The following is a 21,750-nucleotide window of genomic DNA, read 5'->3' on the forward strand; positions in this document are numbered from 1 at the left end:
TGCGGTCTTGGAGTGGCAGCTGCCAGGGCGTTCGAGCCGTTCACGAATGGGCCGGGATCAAGGTGGTAGGGTATGTGGTGGAGCGGCGCGGCGGGAATGGAAGCCGGGCAGTGCTGGACCTTGCTCTCGTGTTTCGCTTCCGCGTCGCGTCCAGGGCACGTCGAGTCCAGAGCGCGTCGAGCCGAGCACTTTTTCTCCACCACGACTCTGCACCCCACTCAAACTGTAACTCGCCAGAATGCCCAGCGTCCCACTCCACCCTCCCTCCGCGCCATCGGCCACTGTGCTCGGCGTCGAAAACCCGCTGCCACAGCTTTTGCAGACGCCCTCGGGCCTAGCCATGCTCGAGATCCAAGGCACCATTCACTCGTCTGCCGCACAGCCCGATCCCGATGCTGTTCCGTCGTCCGACACCCACATGCCCGTGGGCAAGCTCGTCTTTCCCCACTACTCGCCCAATGACCCGGTCGAGAACAAAGCCTGGATGAAGCGTGTCCATATGTATGTCGGCAAGCATCAGCGCATGACGGGCGAGGTCAAGGAGCTCCCGAAGCCCGTGGCAGTCATTCGTCGCAGGCCGGGTACGAGTGAGGAGGATGGACAAGAGGAATTGGAGATCGTCGACATAGTCCGCCACAAGATCATCTTCTCGTCTCGTCCGGAGCCGGTGAGCGGCAGCTGAGAGCGCAGCTGAGATGTGCTTGCGTGAACTCATGGCCACACATCGTTGGACCATCTGCCATGCGGCAAGACCATGTCATCAGCTGAAGAGAGGTCCAAATTGGCCCTTTCTGTCGTATGTCCCCTTCTGTCTTTGCCAGCTGCAAAGCCCCCAACAGCTTGCTTATTGGGCAAGCTACATCCTCACGTTGAGGTGCGTCGCTAAGGGCTGAGGCTCTTTGCAACTTATCAATTGGTTCCACGAAGTAAGCGCCCAAATTATGCACTCGCAAGGCTACGGGACCGGGCCGCTGGCCACAAGAAAGCAGGGTTCCTGCAAGCCGTAGCATTACTAGTCAACAGCCGACACCTCATCTCGCCGGCTACTTCGAATCAATAAAAATCCATCACCATCCTCCGTCGAGTGAAAGCACCTATCTTGGCCTACGAACCGAACCTTACGAATGGGAAGAATCCCAACCGCCACTCCAAAGGATCCTCGATATGGAGCAGGCTGAAAAAGAAACCCTAACAATCAAAGAGGAGGGTCCAATCGATGAACCAGACTATCGCAGTGACACCCCACTGCGACTTGATGTCAAGTCTTCCGTCCTGAAGTGTCGGTCACCCACCTCATAGGTAAGACTTGCTGAATTTTCGGAAGCCTACTCCCAAATTCCTCTTGAAGAAGGTAATTCATTGCACATTGAAAAGAACCAGAACTTCCTGCCTGTACATTGCCTCTGGATCTTGAATTTCGGTTTGGCCGGAATATATGGCTATCGCAGTGAAGACAGCATAGTGACAGCGTCCGCTCGATTTCGTGCCCCAAGCTCCCCCAGAAAATCTTCATCACCAGAACCGAGTAGGATCGCGGGGAGCTTGCCAAATTCCTAGAGCCAGCAATCTGCGCCAGCAACCGCCAGGACCTTGACCGCGGGGGCACCGGCGCCCTATCCGCCGCTCTCCAAGTCTTCACGAGATGAAGCCGCACGACCGGGTCGGACCTCATCATGCAGAGAGCTGCAAGCGCCCCTCGCCAACAAGAACCAACATCACATCCAATCACTCGACAAGCGGTGCTTCTTCCTCTATACCACATACTACCTCACCTTTTCTTCTCCGCAACAAAGCCATCGCCTTCTCCCACCGCGAATCCACCATCCACGTCCCGGGCGCCTTCGTCATGCCGCAGCTGTTCACGTCGACCTCGGCGCGCCGCACCACCTGATGGGCCTGATGCAACGCTTTTTCGGTGAGCAGCAGCAGCACGGTCAAGGGAAGGTGAACATCATCCGGGCTGGCTTTCGGATCGTCATTTTGGCAGCGTTGAGGGCAGGGTGCGTCGCCGCGTTGTCGAGAGGCACGTGGAGTACCGGGGCGCTGTTTCGATTTTTTTGCAAAGTGTTCCGAAGGGGGGTGGTGGTGTTTGCGTAGTTGGATTGGTGGGTGGATCGGTTGGTAGGGCGGCGGCAGAGTGGGCGACGAAAGAAATTGACCTACCTACCTCTGTCTAGATGCCTTTCTATGGTTTCAGTACTCGCGTCTACTTCCGGATATCTCCTTCAACTACCTATGTAGGACGGTCGTTGAAATATGAATCTATGTCGGCATATTCCCTTCAGTTGCTCACACAAAAAAACTTGCCGCAAGTCAATTCCTTTCGTCACCTACCGTGGTTGGGGGTCGGAAGGGGGAGATGCTGGGCAGGGAGATGGAGACAGGTGGTGGGATACGTGTATTGTGTAAGTTGCCAGACGTGGTCGCCAGCCAGCGGATATCCTCTCTCCCTCTTGATGTGGGATTCTTTCAGTGTCTCCTACAAGCCTCAAAGAATGCAAGAGCCCGGTGCCACAACAGGTTGCACATGGCTGTACTCACCAGTAGTCCGCAACCCAAAGCCACGCGCACCCTCAACCACTCTTCAGTGGCTTAAAAGTGAGTAGATCGCCCGCGCGCTTCCTGAATGAACGTGGTGTCGAGCTTGCACTTTGCAAGTTGCCAGATTTGCTCACCCACCAACTGCTACAAGTCAGGCCAAATCGTTGAAACTTGGTCGGGTCGTCGGCGGTTCCTTAATAATCAAGTTCTACGCGCCTCGTGCGCATGGAAATGTCATGTTCCACCACTGGGGCTGTGGCTGTGCAACAAGTTTACTGAATGGTGTTGTGCAACAGCGTTTTGACGGTGCTGATGAGCATCCCCAGGAAAGAAAGATTGGGAAGCGCAGGTACGATTCACGTGGGAGGAATAATAGTGTGCGGCAGGAGCTAAGCGTGTGGCGTTGGAAAGTGTACGAGTGGCGGTGGTATTTGAATTTTGAAATGGTCTTCCTGTTCAGCTTTGCTGCGCCGCGACCAGAAGTGCGGTGTTGTTACCGCTCGTTCGATTCAGATACGTAGTACGTTCTAACTGAGCGTTCCCGAGGAAGTAACTCTGCTGATTTGAATGCGTGATTGCCGGAGTTTGGGACTGGCCAGCTGGACTTAAAGAAAAACGGAGAGTAGTCGGAGTATCCGTCGACTTATCACATGAAGGAATTTGAGTCACATGCGGAGCCATTGATAGCTTTTCTTCGCAGCAAGTTATTGTCACGCGTACGAGACCGATGAAGTGTACCTGGATTGTCCAGTAGGTGATTTCAGCCTACCTGTTATCCGTCTTTCTATAATAGTGAGGAAGGAACCACCAAACTTTAACATAAAATAAAATGGCATATGAATCAGCTACCTGGAGAACATAACCGACTACTAGTTTTCCACACAAACTGCGGTCGCTCGAGCGCAAGTCTCACGGCATATTAAATGAGGCGAAGCATAACGATGATTAACATCATTCTTAAGTATGTATGTAGTTCATCATCTTGATACCCTGACAGGGAGAGGCAGCACTTCTATCATCTGTTGCAGTGAAATGTTTCCAAAGTTGGTTTGTGTGAGTGGATCTCGAACACTTCTGCGTTGCTCTAATAAGGGACAAATTGTTGATCTACTCAGGCCAGCTACAAGTATTTTAGCCTGTTCACCGAATTCATACAAGACATCTCTGGCGTATTACTAAATAACTAAGTAAGAGAGGTTCTTGGTGTCAAACTCAAAGCTATTCATCAGAGCCAAGTACTGGATTGGCATGGTGTTGCTGCATCCCCGTACTCCAGCACTCGTCTCCAGTGCTGGCCTATAATTAGATTGATGCATCTCGCTCACTTCTGATGAGCTTGTTATGCATACCTAAATATCCATAAAGCCCTCTCTTCATATTACGAGGTTAAGCGCAGTCAGTTCCGCAGCTCTGCCAAACGTTCCGGACCTTTGAAGTGCTTGCTGGGACGAGGTATCTCCGATATCCAAGCTGTCCCTGCGCACATGATCTTTTGTCGAAAGCGATGATGAGCACTTCGGGTCCTTAATAATGCTGGACAACACCATAAATTTATCGTACGGGAGGAAAGAAAGTCAAGCCCAGATGGCTCTGGTGACACTACCAAATGACGGGAAAGCTCCGCAGTGGGCTTTTTTTGTGTTGAAAGACAGAAAAGCCAGTGGGTACTGAGCTTGAGCCTGGGGTTGTATCGGTTGGAGAATCAATGAGACTGTCTTCCATTGAACGTATTGTAAATTGAGGGCTTTATATTTGCACAATGATGCTACCGAGTCTATGCAGAACGCGAAAAAGAAAACCTCTCCGCCCCTGAACCAAACAGTCTATGCCCAATAACCAGACGTGATTTATCTTGAACATCTCTTACTGGTCGCCCACTTCCGTTCTACCACCAGCAGTCAGCTGGACGGCGCAGCCGCACAAACTCGGAGGAAGAGTCTGCAGTACAGAGGCACACCGGACCCCGCACAACGAAACCCAGCTGTCTGCGCCTGTCCCATCTCCACCATATCTAGCCCGGAGGCCCGAGATCCCTGCTGAATCGACCACGACCGCGTGCAGTCATATTCTCCCCTTCCTATTTTTCCCCTCATCCTCTCACCTCCCCGCCCACAGCCCCTCCCCCCTCCCAAACGCGCCAAACGCGCTGCTCTCACCCCCGGGCCTCTTCGCCACCCTCCCCTGCGCCTTGACGCCCTGCACGACGCGTTCCAGGCCCGTCTCGACGACGACGCCGCCGACAATCATCTCGCTCAGCGTGGCGTGCAGCGTCTCGAAGTTGAAGATGAGGTCCAGCTCGCACACGTTCTCGAACAGGCGGTCGAGCGCCTCGACGAAGACCTGGATCAGGTCGAGCAGCGCGAGCGGGGACTCGGTGGCGGTGCTGATGATGATGAAGTATAGGGTCGCGTAGTGGCGGTAGGTGACGATGGAGGGGGTGTCGGCGTAGGGCCCGTTGGTGGGAGAGCTGCTGGACGAGGCGAGGAGGGGCGGGAGGCTGGTTGCAGTCACGCCGGGTGTTAGCAGGTTGCGAAGGGTGTTTTGGTGATGGCGAGGGAAAGGTGTGAGTACGTGGAGCTGGTGGAAGCTGGTGGAGAATGCGCTGGAAGAGGGGAACACGTACGGAAGGAAGTTACATGACGAGTTGGGGCGGTTTGACACCAGCGTGAAGATCTCGGAGATCAGGCGTTGCTGGACGGACGTGTCCTGCGGCGCATGTCGCGCGTCAGCGATCGGGTGGAACAGCGGCGCTGCAGCGTCGCTGCAGCGTGGAAGCGGGGGCTGCGTGGGCGCATACCAGCTGGGTGTAGAACTTGGTCAGGCGCGGTTGGCCATGGTTGTTGAAGACGAGCACAGCGTTGATCATGGCGGCGGAGGAGTAGGTTGTTGCAATTGGCGGTGTCGTTCCGCGCTCCAGGGAAATGGGAGTAGGCTGCGGGAACGGCACCCCCGCTTTCAGGCCCACCGCCCGATTTGGCAAGATTGGAGCTTAGCTCGAAGCTCTAATGCAGGTGCAGCGAGTCACAGCGCGGGCGTTTGCAGGCGGGTCAGCAGTCGTCCCTTGGTTTGCTGTGTCAAACGAGCACGTTGCCGCGGGGAGTAGTGGAGAGCGGGCTAGGCGTTCATTTAGCGGGGAAGGTGTCTTCGTGGGCGCCATGTGGTCTGTGTTGCCTCTGATTGAGCGAGCACCCAGCTTTCTTTCGTCACCAAAACTATCTCACACTACTAGAGCTCGTCACTTGTTCCCCCGCCGCTCTCTCTCCCACTCACCACCATCTCAATTGGGCCCCATCGCTACTCATTGCCCCCATCATGCTTCTCCCAACCATTCCTCGCGCCGCCGCCCGCGCCGCCCTGCGCGCCAGCTCCACCACCACGAGCTCTGCAGCCCGCCTTCGCGCAACCGTTCCGGCCGCCAGCGCCGCCCTCCGCTTGCGCACTTCACCCATTACTGCCAACAGCTTCCTCCTCCGCCGCAACCTCTCCAGCTCCCCGAACTCCCGCAGCATCATCCCCGACGCCGAGAACCCCGCGCCGAGGGAGACCGAAGCGTCTGAGTCTGTTGCCGGCGTCCAGCCCACCGAGCTCACTGATGCCGAGTACCACGAGCATGCCGACGGCTACCTCGAGGTTCTACAGCAGAAGCTGGAGGACAAGCAGGACGCGGGTGAAGGCGTGGAGGCGGAATACTCGGTAAGACATCCGATATTCCCACAGCATCTCTGCTTGCTCGAGCTTCCAACAGCTACGGCTGCGTTTTGCTACGAGCATATCACAACCACCCCTATCCATCTCGAACATTGGGTTGCACTTCACTAACTACTCACTTCTTCGCTCCAGGCCGGCGTCCTCACCGTCGATAAGCGAGGTGTCGGTACCTACGTGCTCAACAAGCAGCCGCCCAACAAGCAGATCTGGCTGTCATCGCCCATCACTGGGCCCAAGAGGTTCGACTGGGTCGTTCGTGGCGAATCAATGCATCAGAAAGCCGATGGCGGCATCGGCGATTGGATCTATCTTCGCGATGGCAGCTCGCTCACAGAGCTGATCCGGAAGGAGTTGGGCGTTGATGTTACTTCTGAAGGGGAGATTCCTTAGGTGGGCTCGGTTCGAAACTGAAGATCAGACGTGCATTCGAAGGGAGTTAAATGGTTTCGTTTTGGACGGATGGAAGCCTGGTTACACACATAGCTATGGGGATAGGGGAAATCTCGTTTGTTCGGCCTATCCGGGGCCAGCGTCGTCATCGGCGATTGTGACGGAAAGGGCAACAAGAATGACGGCTAGGTGCTTGCACACGTGCCTTTTATCAATAATCAATGATGCTCGCCGAGCACACTTAGACTGTATATTCTACAGGCTGAAGAAATTCTCCAATGTCCTTCAAGCAATAGTAGCTCATATGAAGTCTTGAGCGAAAACAAAGCTCATACTTGCGCATAGTCTGATGCCACATAGAGGCCATGGCCTCAGCCTACCGTAAGCACCTCGTCGTTCGCGTGGCGGCGATCAAGCAGTAGGCTTTAGCTCACTTTAGCAGCACCTGCAGCTTCCACAGACTGACCTGCTGTTCTTGTGGGCATTAGGAAGTACCAAACCCCCTCGGGGCGGGTATCCAATGCACCCCGAAACCAATTCTTGCAAATCCCACTGCGGATGTCGCGTACCGAACGCCAGTCGTCCGTTCACTCATCACCTCCCCAGTCCTGCTTTCCTCAGCACGGGCATCCTGCGAACACCCACACCTGCCCGACCTGGCAATTTGCTTTATTCCTTTAAAACTATTTCCCACGCATATATTTCTTCAAGCAGCAACAGCAACAGGCTGCGCGCCCTCGTCCTTCTCTTCGTCCTTGGGCAAATCGTCCTGTTCAAAAAACATCAGCCGACATCCCCCTTCTCCGCTCTCTTTGTAAAGGAAAGCAAGCAACCCACCTGGTCGAAAATGACCTTGATCATCAGGCTGCAGCTCGGGCACACGCCGACGTCCTCGCCGTCGCGCAGGTCGGCCAGCCCAATCTCGAACCGGTCGCCGCACGGGCATGGGTACGTGTAGATCTGCAGCGCCGCGTCGAACGTCATATCCTCGATCTCGATCTCGTCGTAGAAGGACTCGGCCATGGTTGTTGTGGTGTTTTGGCTGTTGTTCGCGGTGGCGGTTGGTCGGTTGGTCCCTGGTGGCGATGACGGGGCGTTGTAGCGGGCACGCCGGCGCGCGGCGCGAGGGGGTGTTTGTTTCGTGGAGAAATGTAAGATGCGGGGAAGGAGGACGGGGGAGGCTCAGATGCGTGGCACAGAGCGGTTTCGGTAGTAAAGCGTGGAAGTTGCGGGGGTTTGGGCTAGGAAAAAAGTTTGGGGAATGAGTCGCGCGTTGCGGCGGCGGGCGGAGGTGGAGCGGCGGTGTCGAAACTCTTCGGAAGGGTTGTAAGTCGTTGCCGGTACAGCCACCTTGAATGCGAACATCACACAGAAAGTAAGGCGACGGCGCCTCTTCAGACTCCTATTTCTCACTTTATAGCTAGCATGATGGGTTCTTATTTTTCTCTTTGTCGCGAAACGATGTCACGATCTCTACCACTAAAAATATATCTAAACTCTCATGCAGTGTAGAATTATCCTTTTAGTCCTTGATGTTATATAGAGCAAACGTGTGTGAATCTTTTCCTATCTCGATTCTGTTCTGTCGATTGTAATTCATCGAAGATTGGGAGTCATCCCGTAACAGGACTTGTCCTCTCGTTATAGCAAAAACGAGTCTAGGATAAAACATAGTTTCCAGGGTTCGACATCTGAGATACTTGGTAATCAGCCATACTGCAAGGCATCTCGGGAGCTTAAGAGTAATGCGGCGAATATACAAGCCGTTAGTAAAGTCGTCACTCGAGCGGACATAAAGCTCCCTTGAGACCGAGGTCAATCTTCTCGGGATGGGCGGGATACGAAGCCTTTCTCAACGCCAACGTCTCTGGCTTCGACACAACCCAATTCGCGTACCACGACTCATCAAACACTGCCACCAAATCTGTAATGTCTATGACAATCGTCCGCCCTCTGCGAAGATCGAGCCAATCCACCATAGGTAGGAAAATGCTTTGCGACATGAGCTAGTGTTTCGTACACGAGACCACCCGGACTCAATCGAGAACTTGCGCCGTTCAAGGTTCGGAATTATGTAAATGTTAATTCATGGTCATCCAACACGTGGTATATGAATATCAGCAACGCTTGCGACAAATTCGCGATAAGAACGGGTTGAGTAATGGTCGAGTTGCTCGTCGTTAAATAGCTTAGCCCTGAATCGGGTTCAAAAGACCAACCCTTTTGGAAGTTTGAGGGTGAGCCGGTCTTAGAAAGATGGGCGATTGTCGAGTAATGTTTTCGATATACTTGCTCGAATCAACTTCATCATCGATGATACATGGCCAATGACACTTTCAATCAGGGGCATGAAGTTCATATCCTTAGCTGGGATCTAAGACATTTCTGCCTCATAAATTTTGGCTGTCAATAAGAGCAGTGAGATGGCAGTCCTTTCAGTACGAATATCAATCGGATTGATCGTCGTTAGCTTTGAGCTGAGCGTACTCGAACTAACGGCCGTGGAGAGATGCGCACGGTGTGCCGTGCGGACCGACTTTCTCGGCTTGGGCGGGTGCTTGCCGGACAACCTTTGGGAGAGTGCGGTCGATCTAGATCTGGATCCTTCACTATTGATTAGAGGGCGGCTTGGCTTGAACCGAAGCAAGGTAGAGGTGAGCTAGTCAGATGCGCATATGAAATCAAGCTTCTTTGGCGCGTGATAGGAGGGGCGGTGGTCATGAGTAAATGAGCCTATGACGTTGTGAGATTAATCGGCAGGTGCTTGATGAGCTGCTTCGTCTCCCGGAAGAAGTGGTAAAGCAAAGTGCTGGAAGGACAACGGCGTTATTCACCCTTTGTTCTTTGGTTTCGCCAGTGGCTGGAGCCAGTGCCTCAAATCGTCCGCTTTCAGGTCTCCGATTAGAAAACTTGTATGTAGATGCATTCCATCTGGATGGTCCTTGGTAACAGGGTCAGGCGAAGCGAGATGAGGCATTCCCCCGCGAATCAACGGGATGACGCACCTGCGCAGCCCAGGCCAACTAACCCATCAAAACAGGGCAAAACAGGGAAGCTCTGCAGCGCGGGAGATGGACGACATGGGCTGTCGCAGAGCTTGTTGCACAGCAGCGTCATGTAGAGAAATGCCGATCGATGGCGAGAGAGGCAGGAGAGAAGCCGGCTAAGGGTGCAGTTGCAGTTCAACAACCCGAGAAGTGATGGCTGGTTGTGGGAGTTAGCACTACCAGAAGCGGAGGTGTGGGGACGTCACAGTACCTCAAGATGCTCTCGGAATCTCGAGCAGATGGGGTTGTGACGTCGGGCGTTGATTGAGCGAGCTCGCTTTCGAGGTCCTTGCACAGCTGAAAGGCTGCGCCATGCGAATCTAGGGGAAGCGGCGGCTCGGCGAAGATGGCTGTGAGGTTGGTGCCGCGGCTGCCAATGGAGTCTGAGCCGGCGACGGTGATTGCTCTGCGCTCACAGCCCAGATCGCGACGGCACAACGGCAGACGCACAAGCACTGTGGCTGGAGAGAGGCGCACCCGCGGCGCTAGCCCGGACGCGGCTCGCGCGTGACGGGACCCCGGCAAGCAGGGCAAGCTGAAGCTCCACATGACGAAAGACGGCCGTCGATCGCCACACCAGTCCGGAGACAGCAGCAACACAAAATGTGGGCTGCCTGGTCGTGCCTGTGCTTGATCGCTGCGTCATTTTCTCGCCTGTCACACATTTAACCCAAAGACCCCCAGGCCTGCTCCTGGCTTGGCCATTACCTGCCACGCATTCCAGCTCGCAATAACCCACCAGCCTCTGCGCAACACGCCAGCCCCGACCCCAGACTCGACCTCTCTCTTTCGACACCGGCCCGCTGCGCCCACCCTCGTCGCAATGGGTTTCTGCGGTCGCCTCATCGGGACTCTCCCGTACATGCTGTGCTTCTGCTGCGCCGCCATCATCCTGGGCTTCTACTCCTACTTCCTGGCCGTCCTGTCCGACCGCGACCGGCCCATTCCCAACTGGCAAAAGGCCGTCGAGGGTATTTCTGGAGTAGGCGTCCTGTACACCATCCTCGCCATCGTCCTCACGCCATGCCTCGGTGGCATTCGCATCCTCGCTTTCCTGGGAATGTTTCTGGACGTTGTCTTCTGCGGCGCTTTCATTGCCATCGCCATCCTGACCCGTGACGGAGTGGACGCGTGCAATGGCACTGTTGACACCCCGCTCGGCAAGGGCAATGCCGAGACTGGCGAAGGCTTTGGCAAAGATGGCTTTGGAACCGGCGATGGCGAGAAGTTCACCTACCAGGCCAGCTACGGCAGTGCTTGCCGCTTCAACAAGGCATGCTTCGCTGTCGCTATCATTGGAGCGTAAGTAAAAGTCCCATGTCCTCTCTACACCAAACAATACTCACAAGAACTCTTACAGTTTCCTTTTCCTCCTCGCTGCCCTCTGCCAATTCTGGTTTGCTCGCCGTGCTCAGAAGGAGAAGCGCTTCGGCCCCTCGCCCGCCAACAACTACACCTCTGGCAGTGGCAAGGGTGCCGCGTTCTGGAGGCGCAGCAAGAAGAGGACCCCCGGTGACAACCGCGACTCCGAGCTGGGTGCCTTCGGTGCCGGTGCGCCTGCCGCCAGCGCTGTCGGTGGCCCCAACGTCGACACCAGGCCCAGTGGCGAGACCGCCTACACCGGCTCCACTGTTGGAGGCAACAACAACAACACCTACCAACCATACAAGGCCGACGCCGGTTACACCGGTAGCTACGCAGCTCCCGCTGCCACTGGCCCTACCTCCAACCCCTACGGCTACGAGAAGACGACGCACTACTAGCGTGCTAGACACTACTCGCTTTTCGCGCCCGAAACGTATTGATTACGTCGAGAAGAGACGAAAGCGTTTCCATGTCTCGATTCCGTATCTCCGGGGCCTCGAGCTCCTTCACTACACGTGAAATCTGCACGCCGATGCTTCCTTTTCCTTGGATGCAGGCGTCGCTTCCATTCTTGAATTGTGTTACGAAAAGTAAACTGGGATACCACAGCTATGGCGCTGAATTTTTTTACGATTGCAGAGCGAGATATCACGAAGAGGATTGCTTATCGGCAGAAGGGCAGCTGTTAATGATATTGTTATGAGCGGAGATTGTTAATGATAACGAGATAATCAGATTAAGAAATGAGATGTTCACATTTAGCACATGTGTTCAGAGTATGATAGACATGCTGTTGCCTACACAACACTTGTCCTTGTGCGACGAAAAGCTCTTCCCCCTGAAACCCATTTTTTTGCTGTGCAGTCTCCGCAACAACCGATAGTTCGAGTCCCCATCAGTCCCCACCGACGGCCACCACATCGCCACACGTGCCCAGTCAGGCGGGCCGTTGCGGTGTGCGTCTTGCTCCAGTCCCCAGCTCTGTGCGCGGAGTGTGACGATCTTTTCTCAACAACCCACCGAGTTTCGCCCCCCCTGCATTGGCCCCGTCACATGTTTCCACTCACTCAAGCTCGAAGTCCCCACTGTGCAACAGACGCACCGCCACAGATCACGACTCTTTTCTCTTTTCCCACCTGCCACCTTTGTCGTCCCTTATCTCCAACATGAGGCTGTCCAGCTGCCACCTCTCCAGCTGCCAATTGCAAGCACACACGCATCCGATGACAACCGCGACCCGTTCCGAACCCTCTGTTCTATCCGGCGCATCCGTGACCATCCTTTCTTCCGACCGCTTCGAGCCAGCTGCAGACTGCTTGTATTCCCCTCCCAATTGAACCGTTGTTTCTTCCCTTCTCTCTCTCTCTCGCTCTCCCTCACTCCCTCACTCCCTCCCCGCGCAATCTCCCAAACCTTACTCATCCCCCACCACCACCCCTCCCTCTCCCTCTCCCTCTCCCTCGTCCCCTCCCGCGGGTCCCTCCTCCTCTCGCAGTCGCAGCAGCAGCTGCACCTCTACCTCTACCTCTACCCCGGCCAGCAGCAGTGTTACCGTTACTCCGCGTCGCAGTCTCAGTAGCAGCACTCCTCCGCTCGGCGCGGTGCTCGTCGACGAATTGGCGCAGCAGCGCCTCCAGCCCTTCGTTGCGGCGCGCGAGCAGCAGGACGTCGGCCGTGTTGACCTGGGTGCGGCCGGCGTGGCGCGCGAAGGTGGACAGGTCGCGGGAGGCGGATTCTTATCGATTTTGATTATCAGCAATGGGGAATTGCAAATTAGGCCCCGGGGCCGTTGGGGGATTTCGTCTACGAAAAGATGTAGATGTTGTATGTGTGGGGAGATCGAGAGGTAGGCAGGGTTTGGGAGGGGGGTGTATTTTGGGATTTTGTTACCGATTTGCGCCCAGACCAGCTCGGTCAGCGCACCGATGAACTGGGGCGTCGCGTTGCGGTCTTTGAGCTGGCATTGGTTGTCGACGAACTGGCCGATGCTGTACCAGAGGGCGGATTTGAGGCGCTAGAGGGATGAGTTGGACTCAGTTTTGTTGTCGGACAGCGGGCGAGCTTACCTCTTCCTTCTGGGCGGCCGCTTCTTCTGGGTCGGGGTCGGCCATGTTGTGCGGTGGTGCTGGCTGGGCGGGCGTGAGCCGGCGACACAGGATGGTTGGGGGAGACGCGACGGGGACGCGTCTGGAATGCGCGGAGCGCTTATTGGCAGGGATGCGTCATTGCTCAGCCCGAGGGCTTGCGAATTCTAGGCCCGCACGTACACCCTCCAGCACACCTGCCTTGCCTTGACGACAAATTGCCCTCTCTCCACCACGACGGGTTGGAGCAGTAGAAAGGGTGCGCACGTCTCACCAGACCGGATCAGACGGCTGTGCACACACATGGTCGACGGCGACACGATGGCGGCGCAGCAGCCCGATGGAGGCGCTCACCAAGCTCCGGACATCCTTTCGTTGCTCTCCACTTGGGGCAGCAACTTCTCCACTCAGACCACCAAGACCGTGCGCATGCCCCACTCCAACTAAGCTTTCGGCCCGCCCGCTGACGAACGGCCGTCTAGTTCAGCGAGTTGCGCCCTCTCGACTACATTCGCCTTGTCACCATCATCGGCGCGTATTGCCTGCTGAGGCCCTACTTGATGAAGCTGGGAGCATACCTCCAGAGAAGGCAGCATGAAGCCGACTCGCAATCCGGCCAAGCAGCGGGCGCACCATTTTCGGCGAACGATCTGCGCGGAGGGAAGAAAGAGCCCAAGGTCGCAATACCGGGCGTAGAAAGCGACAGCGAGGACGAAGAAAAGGATGACTGGGGTCGCGCAGCCCGGCTTCGTCAGCGCAAATTCGTCCGCCAGCTCCTGGAGGCTCACGAGACGAAGCTGCGTGAGGAAGCCGAGGCCGAGAGTGACAAAGAGATAGAGGAGTTCCTGGTGGACTGACGTTGAATACTGCGCCGTTGTTTTCACTCCGCATTCATGTGGCGTATCGATCCGAATGTGGAACAGCAGGAACGTTGCTGGTGGTAGTCAATACATTTTCCGTCTTCGTTGGGTTGTGGCGTTCAACGGTGGGTAGACAGGCGAACCGGATCGCGATGCTGCATGTAAAATGTAAGTAGTGCTCGACCCAATCTTCATCGCCCAGTCAGTGCCATTGTCTTCTTTCAGTTCCCCAGCCACACGGTGTATCGTGGAGCCGCACCGCGGCCATTCTGCTGTCTTCAAGGTGGAGGCAGGGAGGGCATTCCTGGATCATGAGAGCAAGGAATGTATCCCTTCCGCCCACCACCTGCAGGGACCGTGCCACCAACGCCTAAGACAACTGCAAATGGTCGAGACGTCCCGACCACGCGCGTAAAATATGCGATACTCTGGCCAGAAGAAGTCCATGGCCATGTGGCTAGGCTTGCCCTTCACAGCCTCGTCCTACTCTCTTTCGACGCGGCTGAGCATGCGGCTTCCTGCGCGTGAATTCCGCTACGCTCAGGTGTCTTCGTGCAGGAGGGGGGCTGATGCGGCACTTCCCTTGCTGTCGTTCCCTTAAGACTTGCATCTCGCCGGCAGCTCACTGTTTGCCCATCCACGATTCCCTCCGTCACATTCGTTCGTTGGTTCTTGTTTTCTTGTTTGCAAACTGCCATGATGATTCTCACGACCGACTCAACCCGCTCTGGCCTTCGCTCGCTACTCCTGACAACGCTATGCACGAGCACACTATTTTCTCTCGTCCATGCCCACATGGAATTGAGCAACCCCTCGCCATGGGACAGCCCCACGTCCGCCGACTCCGCGGATAGAGACTACAACATCAAGTCCCCTCTCCAGGGAGATGGATCCGACTTCCCGTGCCGAGGAATCGACCAGTCAATTTCAGGACTGACTGCTACTGCCACCTACCAAGCTGGCCAGACATACAACATGACGATCGAGGGAAATGCAAATCACGACGGCGGATCGTGTCAGATTTCACTTTCCTACGATAGCGGCAAGACCTGGAAGGTCATCAAGAGCATTATCGGAAGCTGTCCGGGGAAGTCCGGCGGCAGCTACGATTTCACGGTCCCATCGAGCGCGCCGTCTGGAACAGCGCTCTTCGCATGGACGTGGATCAACCATACCGGTAACCGCGAGTTCTACATGAACTGCGCAATGGTGGACATCCTGGGGAAGAGCGGCGGTGACTTGTGCTCACTGCCCAACCTCTACGTCGCAAACCTCAAAGGCATCAACAGCTGTGTCTCCCCTGAAGGCACAGACACGATGTACCCAGACCCGGGCTCCGACGTTGTCTACAGCAATGGCATGAGCGCCTCCTCCCCCGCCACCGGGAGCAGCGCCTGTGAGATTGCCGATCCTGCCTGCGGCAACTCGGATTCTTCCAACAATGGCCAATTGCAGTCTTCGAGGCAGCAGTCCTCCCAGCAGTCCTCTCAGCAGTCCTCTCAGCAGTTCTCCCAACGGCCCTCGCAGCAATCCTCGCAATACAGACAGTCATCTCCCTCCAGCCTCGCGAGAACTCCCAAATATACCGCTCTGGCCAGTCGTGTTGGCGCTGGACCCCAAGGCAGCGGGATTGCCAACTACGAGATCGCCATCGCCTCAGGGAGCCCGCAGTTCACCAGCGCAGTCGAGGCCTACATCGCCTCGCTGCTGGCCGCCAGCATCGCGGCGACGACGGGAACCGCGGCCGCGGGTTTCTCGTATCTGGTCAACGACTACATCAACTCCATATTGCACGTTAGTAGCAGCACGGCAGCGCCGGCCTCGGCCTCAGTCGCCGTCACCCCAAGCGTATTCCCGACAAGTCTCGGCCACACTTTCGCCACGCCGGCACCGTGGGGGACCGCAGCTGTCCGTTCCAGCCGCCCACAGGCCGGGCGCATGACAGCCAGGCCCACAACTACGGACGCTTCGCTCATCAGTTCGTACATCGAATCCCTCCTGAGCGCCACGCCCACCACCACCGACGAGAGCGGCCCTGGCGCGAACACTTCCTCCCCAAGCGACGCTGCAGCCATATCAGCCTTGCTACCGCTACTGGGAAACTCGTCAAGGCTCAGCAGCCTCCCGTCGGGCTTGATCAACCTTTTCGGCGAAGCGACTGTGCAGCGAGGCGGCAACAGCGGCGGTGCCACCACGGCGGCGTGTGCCACCACAAGCTGTCCGCCCCAGCCCGTCGTCACACAGTACTCGACGGTCTCGCCGCCGCCGGCGAGCTGCACCGCACCGGTCCTGGCATGCGACTGCGACATGCCCGGCGACTACTGCGCGCCGGTGAACGAGTGCACGACCATGTGCGCCGGAAGCATGACAAAGAGTTCCTCATGGAGCACAGTCATCATCACGAGCAGCAGCAGCAGCAGTGGTAAGTCTTTCCCACCATCCCCTCCGCCATCCACCCCGCCATCCCAGAAAAAAAAAAGAAAAGAAAAAAAAAACTGACTCCCTCTCCAGAACCCCCGTCCCACCCCGCCACCCCATCATCACCCTCCCCCTCCGACTCCTCCTCCCCCCCCTCCGACCAACCCCCCTACGTCACCACCGACCCCAACACACCCCCCTACCTCCCCTGCACCCCCGGCGCCTTCCTCTGCCACTCCCCCACCACCTTCTACACCTGCAACCAGCCCGCCCCGCCGGACCTCGCCGCCGCCCTCGCCACCAACGGCTGGGCCTGGGGCTGGCCGCGCCCCGTCGCGCCCGGCATGGCGTGTCTGCCCTTCGAGCGCGCGGCGCGCAACGCGACGGAGAGTCCCGGCGCGAACGGCGGGCGCGGCGGCACCGTGCGGGACGATCGCTACGTGAGGAGCAGGCCGAGCGGGGGGTGTGCGGAGGATGGGGAGGTGCGGTGTACGGCCGGTGGGCGGGAGTTTGAGGTGTGCGATCAGGGGGGCTGGGTGGGGATGGGGGAGGTGGCGAATGGGACGTGGTGTGTTGACGGGGGGATTGTGAGGGTGGGTGCGGGTGCTGGGAGGAGGTTTTTGGGTTGAGGAGGGTGAGGGCGAGGGTGAAATGGACGGGAAGGTTTGGATGGGGGGAGGGGGCGAAAAATAGGACGAGGGAGAGAGGGTTGGTGGGGCTGGGGAGGGAGGGGATTCATAGGTTGGCGCTTTTTCTTCTACTTTTTTTTTTTTACGCCATACTACATTCCAAACTTTTGCGTTGTTCTTCCCTAACTATCTCTCCCTTGTTCCATTCTCTCCTTCTGGATGATGATCATGATGATTAATGAGTTTCCTGTCTTTCCTCAGCATCGTAGGATCCACACATTCACTCCCAATTTTCCTCCCCCACCCTTCAACCCACTCTTCCTCCCTCCATACCTGCATCTGGCATATCGGGGCCCTTTCGGCGTCACTCTCTTCGTTCATTTTTATTTTTGTTCTCCGTCATTCTTTCCCTTCCCGTCAGTGCTGGACACCACCATTTATTGATCGTATCCTCCGTACACGAACACCAATATTTCATCTTTCGTAGCTCATGGAAATGATGAATATCTGCAGTTTCAAACCTAATCTTGTCGTGCATGTGAGGTATCACACGCAGACTTTTAAACTGGACAGTGATAGGTGGCACCGCACGGCGCAGTGCGACTTGAGTCTGCAGCCAAGAGAAGCGGTTCATTTGAACAAGCATGCGCGAGGCAAGGATGATGCTAATCATACAGCAGCGGACAGTAGAATCTAAGAAACGCCGCTCTCCTCACGCCCCCAAAAAGAGAAAAAGCCACTTACAACTTACTCTCCCCACCCAGACGATTCGCCCTCACCAACACCTTCACCTGATTATCCTTATCCTCGATCAGCGTCTTGAACCCCTCGGCCTCGACCTCGTCCAGCTCGATCCTCTTCGTGATCATCTCGCCGGGCGTGAGCCTGCCCTCGCTTATCGCGTCCAGCACGGCCCGGAAGTCGCCGGCCTGGTACGTGGCGACGCCCATGTACGAGCGCTCCTTGAAGCAGAAGTCGCTGGGGAAGAGGCTGCAGCGGCGCTCCCAGATGGCAATGTTGACGACGGTGCCGCGGGCGCGCACGGCGTGCACGGCGGCGTCGAGGCCCGCCTGCGCGCCGGCGCAGTCGTACGCGACGTGCACGCCGCCGCCGGGAGAGAGCTCGCGGCAGCGCGCGGGCACGTCGTCGGCGGCGGGGTCGAGCACGTGGTGGGCGCCGAAGCGGCGCGCGAAGGCCTTGCGCCGGGGCGACACTTCGGAGACGATGATCTGGGCGGCGCCGCGAGCGCGCAGGGCTTGGATGACGGCGAGGCCGATGGGCCCGCCGCCGAGGACGAGGACCGAGGGCGTGGTGGCGGGGTCGAAGGGCGAGATGTTGACGGCGTGCCAGCCGACGGCTAGCGGTTCGACGAGGGCTGGTGCGTGGGTGGTGGCTCTTTGTCAGGTCTCTATATATCCCTGTGCTGGCTTAGAAGTCATGGGAGGTTGACGCACCACCGATCTCCAGTGACACGTTCTCAGGCAGCTTGTACAGACATGACTGCGGGGTGACGATGTGCTCGGCAAGGCCGCCGCCCCAGCCGCTGAGGCCGATGAAGCCGTTCTTGTAGCAGCAGTTGATCAGGCCTTCCTCGCAAGCGGCGCAGTCTCCGTCGTAGATGATGGGCTGCACGCACACGCGGTCGCCGGGGGCGAAGTCGGTCACGCCCTCGCCGACTTCTTCGACGACAGCGCTGAACTCGTGGCCGAAGGTGAGGGGGACGGTTTCGCCGGTGATTGGATGAGGAGTGGTGGGGCAGATGCTTGCGCCTCCCATGTACTCGTGCAGATCTGTCGACCATCAGCCGCAGAAAAGACGTGCTCGAGGCGGCGCTGGCCGGGGAACGTGAGGGTTGCGCAGCACACGAGGCATCGTACCGCTCCCGCAGATGCCGACCCAAGCAGGCTTCAGCTATGGTTGAGTAGTGTGCGATCAGCGCTCAGGGCCGGGGCGGAATGCGAACAAGATGCTGCTCACCTTGACCTGACCCTTGGCGACTTGCGGTTCTGGAATGTGGTCCAGCCTCAAGTCGCGCTGGCCGTGGAAACGCACGGCCTTCATGAGTGCGGAGGTCGAGCCCGTTGTTGCGGTCAATTTCTTGATGGCGTCGAGCATGGTTCTCGCGGGCGAATGAGCAGATGATGCCACCACCCACCGGGCGCCCGCAACTTTTTATACTGATCGCATCCTCGTGGAGCCCCCGCGTCGTCGAGGGCGGACGTCAGCGCCGTGTGCCGGAAGGATGGTTATGGGATAGCTGCGGTCGCGGGGCGGAATGCCCAAAGGGAGGGTGCGGGCGGATCACCCCGCATTCCGTCGGTTTGCCGATTTGGGGAGGGAATCTGGGGAAGACAGGGGGAGCGCGAGCCCAGGCTGACCCAGGCTGCCATCGCATCTGGCAGGCCCTGGCGCGCCAATGGATGGGCAAACGCGAACGGCGCCGGAAAAAAGACGTCGCCGTGACGCGCGCTGGGGCTGAGCTGGCAGGCTCGACACGGTGACGCGTGATAGCCCAGGCCCAGGCCGATGGCGGCGGCGGCGGCGGCGGTGGCGGCGGAAAGTGTGCCGAACGCGGGGCATCTTGCAGCGCGGCGCGGGTCGAACGCGGCCACAGCTTCTTGTGCGCGTCATGGCCGCCAGATCCATTCGAGCTTCTGGCGGACCGATGCCGGCAAGTAACGCGGGCGAGACAGTTTTGTAAATCTTTTGCGGCCAGGCTGGGTGAGCAGTAGTAGTGCGCGGGGGCGTGTTTTCACCGTTGCGAGGGGCAGTCGCGTGGGGTATGTGCTGCTCTCATTGGTGGTAAATCTTGGCCACGCTTTTCTGAGCTCGCGACACCTGCCAGCGCTCCACCAGCGCACTGAAAGTCGCGACACGGCGACGCTGCACTGAGGCTCTGGACGCAGCAGGAGGCAGCATTTGTGGGCCGAGACTGGCGAGGCGGGTCGTCGCCCGCTGCCACAGGCGATTCCCAGCCGCCCCCCGATCGATGATGCATGGCTGGATGCAGGTGGATTTTCTACGATAGCGATTGGGACGGTGCCGTTCCCGCCCACGCGCCTTACGCATCGGCTCAATTGGCGCGCCCGGCATGATATCACGGCCGCCGGCCTGTCGTGTCCAGGCCCCGGCAATATTAAAACCCCTCCCCCTCCATCTCACCCGCTGCACCAACTCTCTGCTCTCTGCCCTCCTACCCACTCCCCAGCCAACTGCCACATCACATCCGCCGCCATGCCGTATCCCGAGACCGCTGAAGGCTTCTGTGTCACCGACATCAAGAAGTGGAGCAACTTCACCAAGCAAGAGGTCCGTCGCCGGCCCAACCTGCCCCGCGCCGCTGCCCCACCGGCATCGCTGACAGCCGCTCGGCTCCATTATAGTTCAAGCTCAAGCCCTTCGGCGACCGCGACGTCGACGTTGCCATTGACGCCTGCGGTGTCTGCGCCAGCGACGTCCACACCATCAGCGGCGGCTGGGGCGCCGACATCCCGCTCCCGCTGTGCGTCGGCCACGAGATCATCGGCAGGGTCGTCAAGACCGGCAAGGACGTGACGACGTGCAAGGTCGGCGACCGCGTCGGCGTCGGCGCCCAGATCTCGGCCGACCTGACCTGCGGCAACTGCAAGGCCGACCAGGAGAACTACTGCCCCAACTCGGTCGACACCTACGGCGCCCCCTACCCCGATGGCACCATCTCCATGGGCGGCTACTCCAGCCACGTCCGTGCCCACGAATACTTCACATTCAAGATCCCCGACGGCCTCGAGACGAGCTTGGCTGCACCCATGCTTTGCGCCGGCCTGACCGTCTTCAGCCCTCTGAAGCGGTTAGGCGCTGGCCCCGGCAAGAAGATCGGTATCGTTGGAATGTAAGTACTTGTGTGTCTGTTAAAGGCGTGCGCGCTGACCTGTCTACAGCGGTGGTCTCGGCCACTTTGGCATCCTCTTCGCGAAGGCGTTGGGTGCCGAGGTCTACGCCATCTCGCACAGCCCGAGCAAGAAGGAGGACGCGCTCAAGCTGGGCGCCAAGGACTTCATCGTGACCAAGGAGAAGAACTGGGCGGAGCCGTGGAAGTTCGCCTTCGACTTCATCATCAACACGGCCGACGCGACGGACAAGTTCAACCTGCCCGACTACTTCAGCACCCTCAAGGTCAACGGCTCCTTCCACATGGTCGGCTTCCCGGACAACCCGCTCCCGCAGATCCAGGCCCAGGTCTTCGCCCCCAACGGCTGCTCCATGGGCGCCTCGCACATCGGCAACCGCCCCGAGATGATCGAGATGCTCGACCTCGCCGCCAAGCAGGGCATCAAGAGTTGGGTCGAGACCATCGACATCTCCGAGGAGGGCTGCAAGCAGGCCGTCGAGCGCGTCTACAAGGGCGACAACGTCCGCTACCGCTTCACCCTCGTTGGCTACGACAAGGTCTTCGGAGAGCGCGCATAGACGTATTTCAAGGAAAATACATGAGTGACGATTTTGATGACGAGTTGGGTCAGTGTCCCGCCTTGAAATAAGAGTATATCCGCGGCGCCTTGTGCTGCACTGAGATAGAAAAGCAATGTAATCTTGAATACCACATCGAGTGCACCTGTTGCGTGTTATGTCTTACCATGCTTGACGTTAAGAAAAGGGTTGAATTACCGCCCAATGAAACTTGGGATATGCAAGATGATGGTCATGATATAACGAAGCAACCATCTTG

At 57.7% G+C, this 21,750-nt stretch overlaps 10 protein-coding genes across 10 annotated transcripts; 6 read left to right on the top strand and 4 right to left on the bottom strand.

The window, feature by feature from the left end:
- Positions 1-238: 238 nt before the first annotated feature.
- Positions 239-682, top strand: BKCO1_310001 (sister chromatid cohesion protein ctf8; the record flags this gene model as incomplete). The annotated part of the gene is made up of 1 exon (XM_020274265.1): positions 239-682. One exon carries the CDS (start codon positions 239-241, stop codon positions 680-682), a length of 444 nt encoding a protein of 147 aa, XP_020129593.1.
- A 3,956-nt stretch (positions 683-4,638) lies between these two features.
- BKCO1_310002 (ap-3 complex subunit sigma) lies at positions 4,639-5,407 on the bottom strand (the record flags this gene model as incomplete). Its single annotated transcript, XM_020274292.1, has 2 exons — positions 4,639-5,247; positions 5,339-5,407. The coding sequence occupies 2 exons, from the start codon at positions 5,405-5,407 to the stop codon at positions 4,639-4,641; spliced, it is 678 nt and encodes a 225-aa protein (XP_020129591.1).
- Positions 5,408-5,853: 446 nt separating this feature from the next.
- On the top strand, positions 5,854-6,639 carry BKCO1_310003 (mitochondrial chaperone frataxin; the record flags this gene model as incomplete). The annotated part of the gene is made up of 2 exons (XM_020274303.1): positions 5,854-6,234; positions 6,382-6,639. The coding sequence occupies 2 exons, from the start codon at positions 5,854-5,856 to the stop codon at positions 6,637-6,639; spliced, it is 639 nt and encodes a 212-aa protein (XP_020129592.1).
- Positions 6,640-7,345: 706 nt separating this feature from the next.
- On the bottom strand, positions 7,346-7,662 carry BKCO1_310004 (diphthamide biosynthesis protein 3; the record flags this gene model as incomplete). Its single annotated transcript, XM_020274314.1, has 2 exons — positions 7,346-7,408; positions 7,477-7,662. The coding sequence occupies 2 exons, from the start codon at positions 7,660-7,662 to the stop codon at positions 7,346-7,348; spliced, it is 249 nt and encodes an 82-aa protein (XP_020129596.1).
- Positions 7,663-10,509: 2,847 nt separating this feature from the next.
- Positions 10,510-11,449, top strand: BKCO1_310005 (uncharacterized protein; the record flags this gene model as incomplete). Its single annotated transcript, XM_020274325.1, has 2 exons — positions 10,510-10,988; positions 11,047-11,449. The coding sequence occupies 2 exons, from the start codon at positions 10,510-10,512 to the stop codon at positions 11,447-11,449; spliced, it is 882 nt and encodes a 293-aa protein (XP_020129597.1).
- A 1,016-nt stretch (positions 11,450-12,465) lies between these two features.
- Positions 12,466-13,162, bottom strand: BKCO1_310006 (apoptosis-inducing taf9-like domain 1 family protein; the record flags this gene model as incomplete). The annotated part of the gene is made up of 4 exons (XM_020274336.1): positions 12,466-12,539; positions 12,583-12,786; positions 12,942-13,065; positions 13,118-13,162. The coding sequence occupies 4 exons, from the start codon at positions 13,160-13,162 to the stop codon at positions 12,466-12,468; spliced, it is 447 nt and encodes a 148-aa protein (XP_020129594.1).
- Positions 13,163-13,438: 276 nt separating this feature from the next.
- BKCO1_310007 (trafficking pga2) lies at positions 13,439-13,992 on the top strand (the record flags this gene model as incomplete). The annotated part of the gene is made up of 2 exons (XM_020274347.1): positions 13,439-13,558; positions 13,618-13,992. 2 exons carry the CDS (start codon positions 13,439-13,441, stop codon positions 13,990-13,992), a joined length of 495 nt encoding a protein of 164 aa, XP_020129595.1.
- A 798-nt stretch (positions 13,993-14,790) lies between these two features.
- BKCO1_310008 (extracellular protein) lies at positions 14,791-17,042 on the top strand (the record flags this gene model as incomplete). Its single annotated transcript, XM_020274358.1, has 2 exons — positions 14,791-16,417; positions 16,507-17,042. The coding sequence occupies 2 exons, from the start codon at positions 14,791-14,793 to the stop codon at positions 17,040-17,042; spliced, it is 2,163 nt and encodes a 720-aa protein (XP_020129589.1).
- A 740-nt stretch (positions 17,043-17,782) lies between these two features.
- BKCO1_310009 (sorbitol dehydrogenase) lies at positions 17,783-19,157 on the bottom strand (the record flags this gene model as incomplete). The annotated part of the gene is made up of 4 exons (XM_020274369.1): positions 17,783-18,417; positions 18,497-18,832; positions 18,920-18,953; positions 19,020-19,157. The coding sequence occupies 4 exons, from the start codon at positions 19,155-19,157 to the stop codon at positions 17,783-17,785; spliced, it is 1,143 nt and encodes a 380-aa protein (XP_020129590.1).
- A 1,119-nt stretch (positions 19,158-20,276) lies between these two features.
- BKCO1_3100010 (nadph-dependent medium chain alcohol dehydrogenase) lies at positions 20,277-21,491 on the top strand (the record flags this gene model as incomplete). Its single annotated transcript, XM_020274266.1, has 3 exons — positions 20,277-20,351; positions 20,426-20,913; positions 20,963-21,491. 3 exons carry the CDS (start codon positions 20,277-20,279, stop codon positions 21,489-21,491), a joined length of 1,092 nt encoding a protein of 363 aa, XP_020129604.1.
- Between the last annotated feature and the right edge of the window lie 259 nt (positions 21,492-21,750).

The sequence above is a fragment of the Diplodia corticola genome, assembly GCF_001883845.1.
Source record: "Diplodia corticola strain CBS 112549 chromosome Unknown scaffold31, whole genome shotgun sequence".
In the NCBI taxonomy this organism is placed as follows: Eukaryota; Fungi; Ascomycota; class Dothideomycetes; order Botryosphaeriales; family Botryosphaeriaceae; genus Diplodia; species Diplodia corticola.